Below are 16,992 nucleotides of genomic sequence, written 5' to 3' on the forward strand. Positions count from 1 at the left end.
CCCATCTCCTTGGCCAAGAGCATTCCTGCAATCAGGGCTTCATATTCTGCTTGTTGTTACTTGCCTTGAAGGCAAAACGCAAGGCTGCTCAGATGCCGTCGGGTCCTCCTATTCCGGCAGCTCCCTTGTGGTGCACTCCGAGAGCAGCCACTGCTACAAAATCCGCGTACACCTGCCCTTTGATGGATCCTCTAGGCTCGTACTGTATGTCGAATTCTGACAGTTCCCCTGCCTAGCGTACCATTCTTCCTGCCACATCGGGCTTCTGCAGCACCTTCTGTATAGGAGGTTGGTCATACCACCACCGTAAAACTGTGGAAGTAATGACGGAGCCTCCTAGCCGAGAACACTACCGCCAGCGCCGCCTTCTCAGTGCTTGGTACCTCGTCTCAGCCCCCGTAAGGCCTTTCTTACGAAGTAGATGGGCTTCTGACTCTGGTCCTGCTCCTGGACCAACACAGAACTGATGGTCCGCTCTGTTACAGTAAAATACAACCGGAGGGGCACGCCCTTACCGGCTTGCAGAGAACCGGGGGCGTCGCCAGGTACTCCTTCAGCTTAACGAAAGCCGCTTCGCATTCATCAGTCCATGCAAAGCGACTGTTTCTCTTGAGGACACTGGAAGTACGGATGCCCCTTTTCTCCTCCGGCGGAAACAAACCTCGAGAGCGCCGCCATCCGCCCTGTCAACTGTTGAACCTCCTTTACCGATGTCGGACTCCGCATGGCGATAATAGCCGCACATTTGTCGGGGTTCGCCTCTATCCCCCTCTCGGTGAGCAGAAACCCAAGAATTTACCGGCCTCTACCCCGAAAACACACTTCTCGGGGTTCAACTTGAGGCGGTATTTGGATATTGTGTTGAACAACTCCTCCAGTCTGCCATGTGCTGCACCCTGTTCTGCGACGCCACCACCATGTCGTCTACATAAGCGTATACGTTCCTCCCAAGCATTGGCGCCAGAACCTTGTCCATTAACCTCTGGTACGTGGCGCCCGCATTTTGAGCCCGAAGGGCATCACCTTATAGCATAACTGCATTCCGTCATGAACGCAGTCTTGCTCTCGTCTCTTGGGTGCATCTTGATTTGGTTATACCCTGAGAAGGCGTCCAGGAAGCTTAACACCTTGCTGCCAGACGCGCTGTCTACTAAGGCGTCGATGCTGGGCACGGATAGGAATCCTTTGGGCACGCCTTGTTCAGGTCCGTGAAGTCAACGCACATTCTCCACTTTCCGCTCGCCTTTTTCACCAAGACGACGTTGGCGAGCCACTCAGGGTACTGAATCTCCCTAATGTGGCCAGCACTCAGCAGCTTCTACGTTTCGTCTTTCACCACCTGTTGTCGCTCCTCATTGAACTTCCTCCTTCTCTGACGCACGAGGCGGACCGTGGCGTCCATGCTGAGGTGGTGACACAGGAAATCGGGGTCGATGCCCGGCATATCCAAGGCGGACCATGCGAAGGCATCCAGGTGGTGCGAAATCACTTCTGCCACCCCTCCTGTTCTTCTGGACTTAGCGAACTTCCTAACTTGAAAGCTTTGCCGCCAATCTCCCTTTCTATGGTGTTAGCTGCAGGTTGCTCCCTACTATCATCTTCGACTGGCGCCGCTTCTTCGGCGGGCACCGCCTCTTCTACGGGCGCTCCTCCATTGGCACATCTGCTTCGGGCATCGCCCTCTCTGCTATGGCCTCTTTAGGCGTCAGCCCAGCGGGCGTCGCCTCAATTATCGTTGCGTCCGCTCTCGGCGGACGTTCGTACACCACGAATACGCCTCTCTTCGTCTTCAGGCTGTTTTCGTAGCATTTCCTCGCCTCCTCCTGGTCTGATCTGATGACTATCACCCGGCCGCTGAGGTCTGGTAGCTTCATCTTCATGTGACGGGTGGAGGACACTGCGCTTAAACGGTTTAACGCCGGTCTGCCCAGCAAAATATTGTAGGCAGAATTAGCGTTCACGACGAGGTACCGGATACTTTCGGTGCAGGAGGCCTCTCCGTCTGTGAACGTAGTCCTCAACTCCAGGTACCCCCGGACTTCTACCTGGTTATCCCCGAACCCATACAACATCCTGTATAGGGACTCAGCAGATCGGGGGACAACCGTAACTTGTTAAAGGTCAACAGAAACATGACGTCTGCCGAACTTCCTTGATCAACAAGCACTCTGTGAACCTTCCTTCCGGCTGTGACAACAGAGATGACAACGGGATCGTTGTCGTGGGTACCACATCTCGGAGGTCTCGTCGTGTGAACACGATATCTGACTCCCATGGCTCCCCGAGAGCCTCTCTTCAACTGAATTTACCCCCTCGCGTATTTCTTCCGCTGGGAGGCGGTGGGCCCTCCGCCAGAGAAACCTCCAGCAATGGTTGGACCTCACCAAGCACTGGCATCTCGTGCGCTGGTTCATCCGCCGGCGGCGGCGAAGCGGTGGTCGTTGTGGGATCTGTGACATAGTCTTTCAAAAATCCAGTCCTCACCAGCTCATCTAGCTGGTAGCCCAACGACAGGCAATTATCAATTTGGTGTCCGAAAGCCTCGTGGAATTCGCACCAAGAGTCTTTACGGGGCCCTAACACCTTTTCGGTCTTCGCCGGTCGCCTCAGCCTCTCAGCTATGTTGGGCATGGCGATCAAATCCTTTAACTCAACCACGAAGTTGTACCTCGCCGGTCTCGCTCTTTCTCTGGCGGGGCGTTCACCTCCTGCTGGACCCCGGGGCTAGGGCTTTCTGGCCTCGTAGGGGCGTCTCGCCTCTGGCTTCTTTCTTCCCGTCGTGGTCTCATTGACTCTGACGGGTTGAACTCGTGTTGGTCCCCTCGGGCGTGAGGGTACGGCGCTGGTGCGCTTCACACATACCTCCCCTTCTGAAGCAATATGCTCTACCGCCCTACGCCGTAATTCAGCGAAGGTCCTAGGGCGATTGCGGATAATAGATTCTCCAAAGGGGCCGGGGCATACGCCTTTCACAAATGCGTACATGATCATAGGCTCCTCTGTTGTACCAACCTTCACGACCTGGGCCCCGAAGCGATTGATATACTCCTTCAGGGTCTCCCCCAGATACTGCTTCACATCAAACAGATCGTAGGAGTCCGGCAGTGGGGCCTTGTTGGCTAAGTATTGTTCTCTGAATAACCGCGACAATTGGCGGAAAGATGTGATATGGCCCTCGGGAGGCTAATGAACCAGTCCATAGCCATCCCGGTCAGGGTGCTCATGAAGAGCTTGCACTTGGCAGCATCAGAACCGCCTATCAGGACCATCTGTGTGTGAAATGCAGCAAGGTGCGTCTCTGGGTCCTCCATCCCAGTGAAGATTACCTTGGGTCCCGCGAATGTGTTCGGGATCGCTGCATCTAGGATCTCCTGCGAGAAAGGAATGGAAAACTCCCTTGGTGGGGAATGGTTCTCCGTCTCGTCCTGTCCAGGCCGCCTCCGATCGTTTCTCAGGCCCTGGCGTAACTCCTCATTCACACGGTGGAGCTCTTCGTTGCGCTCATGCGAGGCGTCAAGGTCTGCCTGCATGCGTTCCTGCTCCATCTTCGAATCCGCCATGTCCTGCTGCAGCCCCCTCATTATTTCCAGGACCTGCTGCATGGATAGGTCTGCTGGGGCTGCGCGCGCTGCTCTTCGTCTGGTGGGGGCCATTGTCACTCCAACCTCCTTCAACGTTACTGTAACTTGGTAAATTTTTCTCGAACTTGTGATGGGACTGATGTTTTATATCGGCCCCACGGTGGGCGCCAAATGTTCCGTCCGGTTGACCGGGACGTCTTCGTGCACGACCTCAACGGTCAGCTGGGGCCTCCTTCCCGCTGGTTGCCCGTGGATTCCTGCAAAAAAGAGGACAAAGAGGCGCCCTAGCGGCCGTGTTGCACTCCGACGCTCAAGTCAGCCAGCAAGAAACACCAAAAAAACTGTCCACCACGTATCTGAGCACCGCGTGTGGCACTCTGAAGGTGGTAAAAGAATGTGTATATGGGTGTGTGTTGTCTCCTTCAGGCAAAAATATTCTCCAGTCACTTGTACGTAACCTTAAAGCACGTCAAGCAACCAAAGAGTTTCTCGTAAATTTGCCAAAGGTTCCAACCCTTTTTCCGACATTCTCAGCGCTATTTAAACTGTCCCCAACATTTAAAGCGCCTTTAATCTCAAACGTAACCCACTCATTAAAGCGCTTAATTACGAAACGTAGCGCATTTAAGACGTTGAAACGCTTGGGAGTCATAATAGTACCTGAATGCTCGAAAGGGAAACTGTATTGAATATCTTTAATTACCTGGCACCTGACTAGAGGGTGTTTCTATTCCGGCATGGCTGTCGTACACGTAGAGGGCCTCACGACGCCATGACCCCATCTGGGGGCGTTTCTGCCCATCTGGGGACGTTTCTACGTGTGGGTCCTCCTGCTTGGGAGTGCTACTGCGCTAGGGTGGCTTTTTGGGTGCCAACTCATGCCCCCAAGTATCTAGCCACTTACTCTGAGAGCGTATCTGCCTTCCTCTCACACCCTGCACCCGGTTATCCTGGGCGTGACCTTCTCTTGGGTCGTATCTGTCCCGAAGGCGTCTCTGGGGCGGCAGGGGTACTTCGCGAGTCAGGCTGCCCTTCACTGGTACTATCACTATGGCCTTGAAGCCACCTTTTCCTTCTCTTTATCACTTTCCCGAGACATCGGGACCTGAGGCTTTCCCACGACGTCGCTCCCTCCATGGTCTTTCCTACCCATGGGTATCGGGGAACCACACCGTGATTGCCTTGTTTTTACACTGTTTGATCTGGCGACGCCCTCACCTGGGCGACGCCTTCACCTAGGCGACGCCTTCACCTAGGCGACGCCTTCACCTAGGCGACGCCTTGCCTTGGCGACGTTTCCTCTTGGCGATGCTGGCATTTGGCGTCTCTCCACCTAGGCGACGCCTTGCGTTGACTTTGACTCTTTAGCCGTTGACTTTGACCTTGACTTAGTCAACGCCCCGATACGGGACGGTACAATAATGATCTACGAGGAAGCATGACAATGGGAATATGAGAAATTTTTTTTCTTTAAGGCTTTCTTGTGCTTACTTTAAATTTTCTAACCAATGATACTTCTTAATTACTTACAATTCTTCATGCAGTGACTTCAAAGAACTAGTGTCTGAACACCACAATGAAGTGCATTGCTATTGCTGTAAGATTTTGGTTTATTTATCCTGAGTAAAATATTTGTGGATTAATATTTGATTGTATAAGACACTCATGGTTGTTGATGCATACCACTTTAATCTGTGGCTATTTTCTTCTTTTTAAGCTTGGTGCCTGATATGAGTTGGATTGAACATAGACACTTTTAAACTCTTGAACACAACATTATAAGAGAAAAAAAACAACAATTAAGAGGATCATAGAGTGCTTAAACAAAGAAACCGAAATTACATCAACAAAATAACAAGCTGAAAACAGAAATGGAATCAAGGAAGCTTAAGGAGTCATCAATGGAGACATAGCCTTCCAAAATGATGATCCAAACTCAACAAGAGTGCTATCTCCTTGTGATTTTCCATAGAACAAGATACTAAACACAATTGAATTAAAAACAGAAAGGTACCGAACAGAAAATGAAGAACATCACAAAGAATACAAAACCAATCGGTTGAAAATGAAGAACACTAAAGAGAAGCTAGCTACCGAATGAAATTGCAAAAGAAGATGAAAGGAATGACACTTATGGAATGAAGCTTGCTGGATTGAGAATTTGGAACTGCATCACGCCACTTGGAGCCTTGTTCCAAGATAAAGTGAAAGGTTGCCACCACTTCAAGCTCTCCATTGGCACACAAGATAAGGCAAGGGAAGAAAGAGACAACAAAACTCACAATTTCTCTCTAAACTTTGAGTAGAGTTTCTCTATATCTAATTTCCAATTCTGAAATATACAAAGGCAAGCACCTTATTTATAGCCTAAGAGGTGCTGAAATGAGAAGCTAAATCAAATGCAAATTCCCTCCTAAATGACACTAAAATGGCGCCAACTAGAGCATGAGGAAGGTGTGACTTCCTTCCTAGTTTTGGCACCTCCTATATGACACCTACACCCCCTACTACATATAAACTTTTGAACATTATTATGTGTGCTTTAATTTTTAATGAAATGAATGGATGATTATAACTTTATACATTATTTTTTTTTATTATGAAAAAGTGGTGGTTAAATTTTATTTATTCAGAATTAAAATTATTTCAGTTAAAAGGTTATTACTTACGTATATTATGGTGTCAGAATCTTCTTCAATGAATGTAAATTGCGACAAATATAACTGACACTATTTACGTATAAAAATCGCCACTACTTACACAATGTTTAAGGTGACGGGTATTACGGCGGGTAGCGTTAAGACTCTCACAGTAAACTTTGTGGTAGCCTATACAATGACGGTTTCGAAAAAAGCCACAAGCGTATATTGGCGGTAATAAAACTCAGTTTAAACGAAAATAACCGTAACAATATACATTTTTTTTTGTAGTGAGGTAGTATTACTAGTACTACTACTAATACTAGTAATACTAATAATACAAGTAATACTAGTAGTACTAATACTGCTAGTACTACTAGTAATACTATTACTGCCATTAATAAAAGTAGTACTAATACTAAAAGTAATACTAGTACTGATAGTACAACAAGTACTGCTAGTAATACTAGTACTGCTAGTAATAATAGTATGACTAGTACTGTTAATAATACTAGTACAACTAGCACTGTTAGTAATACTAGTACTGCTAGTACAGCTAGTAATACTAGTACAACAAGTAATACTAGTACGGCTAGTAATGCAAGTACTACTAGTAATACTAGTACTGCTAGTAATATTAGTAAACTAGTAATACTAGTACTGCTAGTAATACTAGTACTGCTAGTAATACTAGTACAACTAGTAATACTAATACTGCTAGTAATATTGTACAACTAGTAATACTAGTACTGCCTGTAAAACTAGTAATGCTAGTAATACTAATACTCCTAGTAATACTAGTACTGCTCGTAATACTAGTACAACTAGAAAGACTAGTAATATAAGTAATACTAGTACTGTTAGTAATACCATAACTGCTAGTATTACTAATAATACCAGTTATGCTATTACTGCTAAGAATACTACTAGTACTGCTAGTAAATCCTAGCATTGCTTATAATCCTAGTATTACTAGTAATTCTAATACTGCTAGTGCTAGTACAGCTAGTACTGCTAGTAATACTAGTACAACTAATAATAATAGTACAGCTAGTAATACTAGTACTGCTAGTAATACTAGTATACCAATACTGCTAGTAATAATGGTATTACTAGTGCTAGTACTGCTAGTAATACTAGTACAACTAGTAATACTAGTATTGCTAGTTTACTAGTAATTCAAGTAATATTAGTACTGCTAGTAATACTACTACTGCTTGTAATACTAGTAATACTAATACTGCTAGTCATATTAGTAATACTAGTACTGCTAGTAATATTACTACATCTAGTAACAGTAGTACTGCTACTAATACTAGTACAACTAGTAATACTAATCTAATAGTAATACTAGTAGTACTAATGCTGCTAGTACTACTAGTAATATTATTACTCGTATTAATACAACTAATACTAGTACTGCTAGAAATACTAGTACTGCTAGTACAACTAGTACTGCTAGTAATACTAGTACTGCTAGAAATACTAGTACTAATAGTAATACTAGTACTGCGAGTAATACTGGTACTGCTACCACAACTAGTAATACTAGTACTGCTAGTAATACTACTAGTGCTGCTAGTACAGCTAGTATTGATAGTAATACTAATAGTGCTAGAAATACTAATACTGGTAGAAAAATACTAGTACTGCTACTAATACTAGTACTGCTAGTAATACTAGTAATACTAGTACTGCTAGTAATTCTAGTATTTCTAGTACTAGTAATACTCGTACTGCAAGTAATACTAGTAATACAAGTACTAGTACTAATAGTAATACTGCTAGTAATACTAATACTGGTAGTAATACCAAGACTGCTAGTACGGCTAGTAACAATAGTACTGCTAGAAATACTAGTACAGCTAGTAATACTAGTATTCCTAGTAATAATAGTACTACTTGTTTTACGAGTACTGATAGTAATACTAGTAGTGCTAGTAATAATTCTACTGCTAGTAATAATTCTGCTGCTAGTAATACTAGTACTGTTAGAAATACTTATGTTGTTAGTACTACTAATAATACTATTAGTGGTATTAATACAAATTAGTAATACTAGTACTGCTAGTACTTATAGTAATACTAATACAGCTAGTAATACTAGTATTGTTTGTAATAATAGTACTGTTAGTAATACTTGTACAACTAGTAATTCTAGTACTGCTAGGAATACTAATACTGCTAGGAATACTAGTACCGCTAGTAAAACTTCTAATAAAAGTACCGCTAGTAAAACTTGTAATATTAGTACTGCTAGTAATACTAGTACCACTAGTAATACTAGTACTGCTAGTAATAATAGTACTGTTAGTAATACTTGTACAACTTGTAATAATAGTACTACTAGTAATACTAGTACTGCTAGTAATACTAGTAATACTAGTACCGCTAGTACAATTAGTAATACTAGTACTGCTAGTAATAATATTATTGTTAGTAATACTTGTACAACAAGTTATACTAGTACTGCTAGTAATACTAGTACTGCTAATAATACTAGTCCGCTAGTACAACTAGTAATACTAATGCTGCTAGTAATACTAGTACCGCTAGTATACAACTAGTAATACTAGGACTGCTAGTAATACTACTAGTACAACTAGTACTGGTAGTAATACTAGTACTGATAGTATTACTAGTACTGCTAGTAATGCAAGTAATACTAGTACTGCTAGTAATACTAGTACTGCTTGTCATACTACTAATACTAGTACTGCTAGTAATACTAGTACAGCTAGTAATACTAGCACAGCTAGAAATATAGTACTACTAGTAATAGTAGTACTGCTTAGTAATACTAGTAACTAGTAATACTATTAATGGTATTAATACAACTAATTCTAGTACTGCTAGAAATACTAGTACTGCTAGTACAACTAGTACTGTTAGTAATACTAGTGTTACTAGAAAAACAAGTACTGCTAGTAATACCAGTACTGCTAGTACAACTAGTACTGCTAGTAATACTAGTAATACTAGTACTGCTAGTAATACTACTAGTAGTTCTAGTAATACTAGTACTGCTAGTAATAATACTAGTACTGCTAATAATACTACTACTATTGCTAGTCATACTAGTACTGCTAGTAATAGTAGTACTATTAGTAAAACTAGTATTGTTAGTAATACTAGTACTGCTAGTAATACTAGAACTGCTAGAAATACTATACTACTGCTAGTAATACTAGGACTGCTAGTACTTTCTAATAATACTAGTACGGCTAGTATTGTGAGTAATGCTAGTACTGCTAGTAATGCTAGTACTGCTAATAATACTGGTTCTTTAAGTAATACTAATACTGCTAGTAATAATAGTTCTTCTAATAATACTAGTACTACTCTTAATACTAGTACTTCTAGTAATACTAGTAATACTAGTACTGCTAGTAATACTGGTACTGCTAGAAATACTAGTACTGCTAAGAATACTAGTACTGCTAGAAAAACTAGTATTGCTAGTAATACTAGTATTGCTAGGACTGCTAGGAATACTAGTACTGTTAGTAATACTAGTACTGCTAGAAATAGTAGTATTGCTACTAATACTTGTAATACTAGTACTGCTATTAATACTAGTAATACTAGTACTGCTAGTAATAATAATACTGCCAGTAATACTAGTATTGGTAGTAATACTAGTACTGCTAGAAATTCTAATACTGCTAGTACTGCTAGTACTGCTTACTGCTAGTAATAATATACTGCCAGTAATACTAGTATTGGTAGTAATACTAGTACTGCTAGAAATCTAATACTGCTAGTACTGCTAATAATGCTGGTACTGCTAGAAATACTAGTACTGCTAAGAATACTAGTACTGCTAGAAAAACTAGTATTGCTAGTAATACTAGTATTGCTAGTAATACTAGTACTGTTAGTAATACTAGTACTGCTAGTATTACTAGAACAGCTAGTAATACTAGAACAGCTAGTAATACTAGAACTGCTAGTAATACTAGTACTGCTAGTAAAGTAGTAGTGCTATTAATACTAGTAATACTAGTAGTGCTATTAATACTAGTAATACTAGTACTGCTATTAATACTAGTAATACTAGTACTGCTAGTACTGCTAGTAATACTAGTATTCTAGTAATACTAGTACTGCTAGGAATACTAGAACTGCTAGTAACACTACAACAATTATTACTTTAGACAACACCATAAAACCGTGGTCTAAAGCATTAAAACTGTGGCCTAAAGTTTAGGCAACAGTTTTTTAGCCGTGCTCTAGGTGAGCGTGGCCGTTGGTAATAGGCCACGGTTTTTATAAAGACAACAATTTTAAAACCGTTGCCTAAAATCTTTATAACAGCCACAATTTTAAAAGTGTTGCTTAAAGTATTGACAAAAACAACAATATATTTCTTTAATTTTAGAAAATTACTCATACAAAAGTTCAGGATAAAAAGAATAAACGTGTATTGAAACATAAATGACTCAACAAGAAATTTCACATATTTCAATAGATGTATTCCATTCCAACTACATAATAAATTTTTTTGTCTTAAAGTATAATGATGACGATCAAGTCTTCAAAGTTAAAATTACAAACTTAAAAAAAACATAATATATTTTTCTTTACTACATATTAATAAGTTCATTTTTCTTCAAGATTGTCTTCGTACTCTTCATTGTCTTCAAGCTGCAAAAAATACATAAATATACTAATTAAATCTAATTCAAACAATAAATATAGCAACTACCAAAATATAATATAATAAAATAAAATAAATACTTGTTCTCTTCCAATTTAATATGAGATAATCACAAGTTAAGTTACAGAACTTGATCTAGGTCCATGAATCCAAATATTTCTAGCACACTTATAACCATTAAAGAAACAAACTAGTAAACATGCTTTGAATATTTAAAATGATAAATAAGTTAAGTATGTTTATCACATAACAAACCTCTTTCAGTAGTTAATAAAACTCCACTTTACACTATCTTCACCTTCGTAAGGAAGCAATACATTATTTGGATATACTCTATAGTGTACCTATAAATCAACCAGACCTACAAAGATTCAGATAAAATATAGTTGAACGTGTGGAAATATATTTCTAAAAAGACCATTAAAATGACATAGTAAATCAATCATAATTTCTTTAAGCACTCTTACTTTTATTTGCTCCCCTAGTTAAGGCTCCTTTTTAGTTTCAACAATAACAACATGAAGAATTTGAAAGAAATCTCAAAGGTAGCCTAAACAAAACAAAGAGCTAAATTCACATAAATATATGAAACTCAAAGAATTTAATTTTTGTGAAGTCATCCAATAGGAATTCCTATCAGCAAGAGTTTTAATCGGATGCTGGATTTTTCAAAAAAAAAAAATTGCACTAACAACAACATATATATGAATTAAACTATTCAGAATATAGAATAAATTATACATGTTTTACTTAAGAGAAAATAAAAACAAAAATATTCTTGTGTGCATTTATATGTGGTTTTCTTTCTTTTACTTTTTTATAATAAAAAAGTATCATTGTTCATGGTATATTTTAGTCCTATTGGCCAATAAATAATTGTTACTGAAAATGAAAGTTGAACAGAGGCAGTTTCGGTCCTTACTAGGGTAGGTTTCTTTTATGTTGACAAATGAATAGAACAACTACGTTATAAAAATAAAATAGAATGGAGATGACTAAAGCATCTTAATTGTTTAGTAAGAATTATGAAATATGTATTTTGAATCTCTAAATTTGACTCTTGGCTTTCACCCATTTTTCTTCAATATCAAATATAGGATGTTCTTTAAGAGCAAAAATAAAACATATAAATGGACTTATGTTGCAGTTGCTACTGCACATGCTGTTGCACTTTTCATCAATTTGATTCTCTTTACTCAAGTGTATCCACTCAAATAAAACAAATATAAATGGACTCACTAAAAAGTTAAACAATTTTAAACTCATGAACTTGAAACTAGGAGTGTAACAGACTAGGAAAGCATTAAGAGCATTGAAGGGAGTCATAAGATTGCAAGCCATAATTCGTGGTCAAGGTGTGAGACATCATGTCAAACTATATGGTGTAGAAAACAAGAGGCCATGGTCAAAATTTATATATTATACATTAGTGTACCAAACAGAACTGCAGATCTATAGTATATATAAAGCTTTGTCTTATGCTAATAGTTTTGATTTTTCTCTTATTATTCGTATTAAACATCTATATGGAAGTCCCTTTTCTTTGGTGCCCTGTAATACTCTTCTTCACAAAGGGTAACACTAACCTCAATTGATTTTTTTGCCATATTCCCATATCAGTTGATTAAGCCAAAAATATTAATGTTATATGCAGTGTTCGTAAAGGTAACGGCACCAGCAGTAGGAAGCAAGATGCATGTGTGTACATAGTATAATATTTACAATTAACAAGCAAGTAGGAAAATTAAAAAACGTTCAACAGATTGGTAGCTAGAGTCACAGTGAAGGGTTCTGCATAAAAGCCAGCATAAAAACAATAAACCAGCTGTTATAGAGAAAACTCAACTAACTACCTCACCCTAAAGAAGCACAAAACGAAATCACTTTGTTGCTGCTATAAAATAAGAACTATCCAAAAGTTGTCCATTGCCACTGCTAGCCCTCTTCTAATACTCTGCAACAAAAATGGTAAAATTGCAACATTTCCAGCTGCTGGAATTTTGACAATCTGATGGATAGCACTGAAAAAATCCTTCCCTTCCTAATTCAACAATTCTAGACCAACTATAGTATCTACAACTTTTATGTTGCCAAATTGAAAACCAGCCACGACTGCTAATCTACTTATGTGACCACTTATGAACAAAATTAGAGGTAGATTACTAACAGTGACATAAATTATTTTATAAATTTTTCTCAAAACCCTCTTCGTCCCCAAATTACAATTCACGAAAAAGGAAACCTTTGTCCCCAAATTATAGTCTATGAAAAGAAACCTCTATCCCCAGATTAAACTTAACGAAACGTGAAAGATTAAATGAAACTAATAAACCAACCAAAACAAAATTCAATCAAACCAAACAAAACCCAAAATCGAAACCCTAAAAGCGAGAGATACAGAGTACCTGAAATGAGTGAGAATGTCCAGTGTGTTCAGTGAGGATAGCCCGACTAACGACAGTGAGAACGTCCAGTCCAGGGTGTCAGTGATGAAGAACGGCAGTGAGAATGTCTCGAAAGTGAGGAAACGCTCGGTCAGAAGGTGAAGTGAGGGAGAACGCGCGAGAAGGTGAGAAGTGAGGGAGAACGTGAAAACTGAGGGAGAACCGCAAATATGTTCGCGAGACGTTCGTAAGCAAGAACGTAGGTGAATAGTGATGAGAGGTCTGTTCTTTATTCACCGAGAGGGAAAACGAAAAATTTCCACAAAAATTGAATTTTATTTTAGATTTTTTTAATTCAAAAGACCACACATAAATAACCGTGGCTTAAACTATTAACAATTTTATAACCATGGCCTAAAGTATCAACACTTTTAAAACCGTGGCTTATTGTATATTTTAAGCCACTCTACTAAAACCGTGGTTTTTAGTATGTTTAGGCAACACTTTTATATCTGTGGCCTATTTTAGCGTGGTCTAAAGCCAAAAATGTGTAGTGTAATACTAGTACTGCTAGTAATACTAGTACTTCTAGAAATACTAGTAGCTAGTAATACTAGTACTGCTAGTAATATTAGTACTGCTAGTAATACTTGTACTGCTAGTAATACTTGTACTGCTAGTAATACTAGTACTGCTAGTACTGCTAGTAATACTAGTACTCCTAGTAATGCTAGTAATACTAGTACTGCTAGTAATACTAGTACTGCTAGTACTATTAGTAATACTAGTACTGGTAGTACTACTAGAACTGCTAGTAATACTAGTACGACTAGTAATACTAGTACTCCTAGTAATACTAGTTCTACTAGTAATACTAGTACTGCAAGTAATACTAGTAATACTCGTAATACTAGTAACGCTAGTATTACTAGTAATACTAGTACTGCTAGAAATACTGGTACTACTAGAAATACTAGTATTGTTTGTAATACTAGTACTGCTGGTAATACTAGTACTGTTGGTAATACTAGTACTGTTAGTAATACTAGTACTGCTAGTACTGTTTGTAATACTAATACTGTTAGTAATACTAGTACTGCTAGTACTTTTAGTAATACTAGTACTGCTAGTAATACTAGTACTGCAAGTAATACTAGTAATACTCGTAATACTAGTAACGCTAGTACTGCTAGTAATACTAGTACTGCTAGAAATACTGGTACTACTAGAAATACTAGTACTGTTGGAAATACTAGTACTGCTGGTAATACTAGTACTGCTGGTAATACTAGTACTGTTAGTAATACTAGTACTGCTAGTACTGTTAGTAATACTAGTACTGCTAGTACTGTTAGTAATACTAATACTGTTAGTAATGCTAGTACTGCTAGTAATGCTAGTACTACTAGTAATACTGGTAATGCTAGTAATACGAGTACTTCTAGTAATACTTGTACTGCTATTAATACTAGTATTTTTAGTAAAACTAGTAGTGCGAGTAATACTAGTAATGCTAGTAATGCTAGTAATACTAGTACTGTTAGTACTGTTAGTAATACTAGTAGTGCTAGTAGTGCTAGTAATACTAGTACTTCTAGTAAAACTAGAACTGTTAGTAATACTAGGACTGCAAGTAATACTAGTACTACTAGTAATGCTAGTAATAATAGTACTGCTAGTAATACTAGTACTGCTAATAATACTAGTAATGCTAGGAATACTAGTACTGCTAGAAATACAACTACTGCTAGTACTGCTAGAATTACTGGTACTTCTAGTAATACTAGTACTGCTAGTACTTCTAGTAATACTAGTACTGCTAGTACTGTTAGTAATACTAGTACTGCTAGTAATGCTAGTACTGCTTGTAATGCTAGTACTTCTAGTATTGCTAGTAGTACTTTTAGTAATATTGGTATTGCTAGTAATACTAGTACTGTACTACTAATACTAGTACTTCTAGTAATACTAGTACTGCTAGTAATACTGGTACTGCTAGTAATATTGGTACTGCTAGTAATACTAGTACTGTTAGTAATGCTAGTAGTGCTAGTAATACTAGTACTGCTAGTAATACTAATACTGCTAGTAATACTAGTACTGCTATTACTGCTAGGAATACTAGTACTGTTAGGAATACTAGTACTGTTAGTACTGCTAGTAATACTAGTACTGCTAGTACTGCTGATAATATTAGTACTTTTAGTAATACTAGTACTGCTAGTAATAATAGTAGTACTGCTAGTATTGCTAGTACTGCTAGTATTGCTAGTACTGCTAGTAATACTAGTACTGCTAGTAATACTAGTACTGCTAGTAATACTACTACTGCCTGTACTGCTAGTAATACTACTACTGCTAGTACTGCTAGTAATACCAGTACTGCTAGTAATACTAGTACTGCTAGAAATTCTAGTACTGTTAGTAATACTAGTACCGCTAGTAAACTAGTACTTCTAGTAATACTAGTACAGCTAATACTGTTAGGAGTGAAGAGATGACCATGCAGTAGCTCATGGGTATGATGCAGGGATTGCAAGAAGCAATGGAGGAACTCCTCCGCGCAAATGAAAGGTTGTGCCGTGGAGGCACCACAATGTAGGGCATCACGACATAAATGAGCCTGAGCAATTTATTCCACCAAAGGGGTATTCCGCACCGTTCTCACAGCCAATACTGGAGACAAAGACGAAGGGAGGCGTGGTCATGGTGGTTGAACGACCATCCCTTTCAGATTCCCCAATGGAGGTAGGGCCCTTGGGAGCCACACCGACAGGGGCGACGCCTAGAGAAGATTCGCCCGTAGGGGAAAGAGGTGGCGACGCCTCGCCGATGGAGGAGGTATCCGAGGGGGCCTCGCTCGGAGAAGCCAACGAGGCGGTGACTACAAAAAAAGGTAGTGGAGACCAACCAGAGAACAACGTGGTGGAGAGACAGATTGGCGGGAGGATATTCAAGCTAGGGCGCTTGTTGAGCCAGGAGGAACAGTATGCAGTAGCAGCAGTGATTGCGCGCCATCTAGATGCGTTCGCATGGTCCGCCTCCGACATGCCAGGCATCGACCCAGACTTTTTATGCCACCACCTCACCATGGACACCAAGGTCCGGCCTATACGACAGAGGCGGAGGAAGTTCAACAAGTAAAGGCGCCTCGTAGTAAAGGAGGAGACGCAGAAATTATTAAGTGCTGGCCACATGAGGGAGATACAATATCCTGAGTGGCTGGCCAACGTCGTCCTGGTGAATAAAACAAATGGGAAGTGGAGGATGTGCGTTGACTTCACAGATTTGAACAAGGCATGCCCCAAAGATTCGTACCCACTACCCAACATCGACAAATTAGTGGATAGCGCCTCGGGCTGCAAGATGCTGAGTTTCTTCGATACATTCTCAGGTTACAATCAGATCAAGATGCATCCAAGGGATGAGAGTAAAACGACGTTCATGACAGAGACATGCAGCTACTGTTATAAGGTGATGCCATTTGGGTTGAAGAATGCAGGCGCCACCTACCAAAGACTAATGGACAAGGTCCTTGCACCTAAGCTGGGAAGGAACGTGCAAGCCTATGTAGATGACATGGTGGTGACTTTGCACCAGAGAAGGCAGCACGCAGCGGATCTGGAAGAGCTGTTTGCTACCATATCAAAGTACCGCCTCAAACTAAACCCAGAAAAGTGTGTTTTTGGCGTGGAAGCAGGGAAGTTCTTGGGATTTATGCTGAGTGA

The 16,992-nt window shown here is 39.9% G+C and overlaps 2 protein-coding genes and 1 long non-coding RNA gene across 5 annotated transcripts; 2 read left to right on the forward strand and 1 right to left on the reverse strand.

Annotated features, from left to right (window-relative positions):
* The first annotated feature begins 6,344 nt into the window (after positions 1-6,344).
* Positions 6,345-9,914, forward strand: LOC137817687 (putative GPI-anchored protein pfl2). Its single transcript, XM_068620937.1, has 6 exons — positions 6,345-6,454; positions 6,547-6,824; positions 7,121-7,326; positions 7,388-7,564; positions 7,857-8,272; positions 9,068-9,914. Exons 1-6 carry the CDS (start codon positions 6,345-6,347, stop codon positions 9,912-9,914), a joined length of 2,034 nt encoding a protein of 677 aa, XP_068477038.1.
* Positions 9,915-10,801: 887 nt separating this feature from the next.
* On the reverse strand, positions 10,802-13,405 carry LOC137817689 (uncharacterized). Of its 3 annotated transcripts, none has more exons than XR_011082008.1 (4): positions 13,286-13,405; positions 12,739-12,834; positions 11,136-11,224; positions 10,802-10,867 (listed from the first exon to the last, which is right to left on the reverse strand). It is a non-coding gene; the product is annotated as an uncharacterized lncRNA (long non-coding RNA). The 3 variants fall into 3 exon arrangements; XR_011082007.1 differs by having other exon boundaries at positions 12,734-12,834; XR_011082009.1 differs by having other exon boundaries at positions 11,136-11,241; positions 12,734-12,834.
* Positions 13,406-13,494: 89 nt separating this feature from the next.
* LOC137817690 (uncharacterized) lies at positions 13,495-15,866 on the forward strand. Its single transcript, XM_068620938.1, has 6 exons — positions 13,495-13,511; positions 13,990-14,587; positions 14,647-14,654; positions 14,737-15,091; positions 15,199-15,684; positions 15,795-15,866. The coding sequence occupies exons 1-6, from the start codon at positions 13,495-13,497 to the stop codon at positions 15,864-15,866; spliced, it is 1,536 nt and encodes a 511-aa protein (XP_068477039.1).
* Positions 15,867-16,992: the final 1,126 nt, after the last annotated feature.

The sequence above is a fragment of the Phaseolus vulgaris genome, unplaced genomic scaffold, assembly GCF_000499845.2.
Source record: "Phaseolus vulgaris cultivar G19833 unplaced genomic scaffold, P. vulgaris v2.0 scaffold_653, whole genome shotgun sequence".
In the NCBI taxonomy this organism is placed as follows: domain Eukaryota; kingdom Viridiplantae; phylum Streptophyta; class Magnoliopsida; order Fabales; family Fabaceae; genus Phaseolus; species Phaseolus vulgaris.

Coding starts and splice junctions, on each gene's coding strand:
- LOC137817687 (XM_068620937.1), top strand. CDS start 6,345: ATGTTTAAGGTGACGGGTATTACGGCGGGTAGCGTTAAGACTCTCACA. Junction 6,455..6,546: donor GCCACAAGCGTATATTGGCG/GTAATAAAACTC, acceptor TACTAATACTAG/TAATACTAATAATACAAGTA. Junction 7,327..7,387: donor CAATACTGCTAGTAATAATG/GTATTACTAGTG, acceptor TAGTATTGCTAG/TTTACTAGTAATTCAAGTAA.
- LOC137817690 (XM_068620938.1), top strand. Junction 15,092..15,198: donor ATACTAGTACTGCTAGTACT/GTTAGTAATACT, acceptor TAGTAATACTAG/TACTGTACTACTAATACTAG. Junction 15,685..15,794: donor CTGCTAGAAATTCTAGTACT/GTTAGTAATACT, acceptor GGTATGATGCAG/GGATTGCAAGAAGCAATGGA.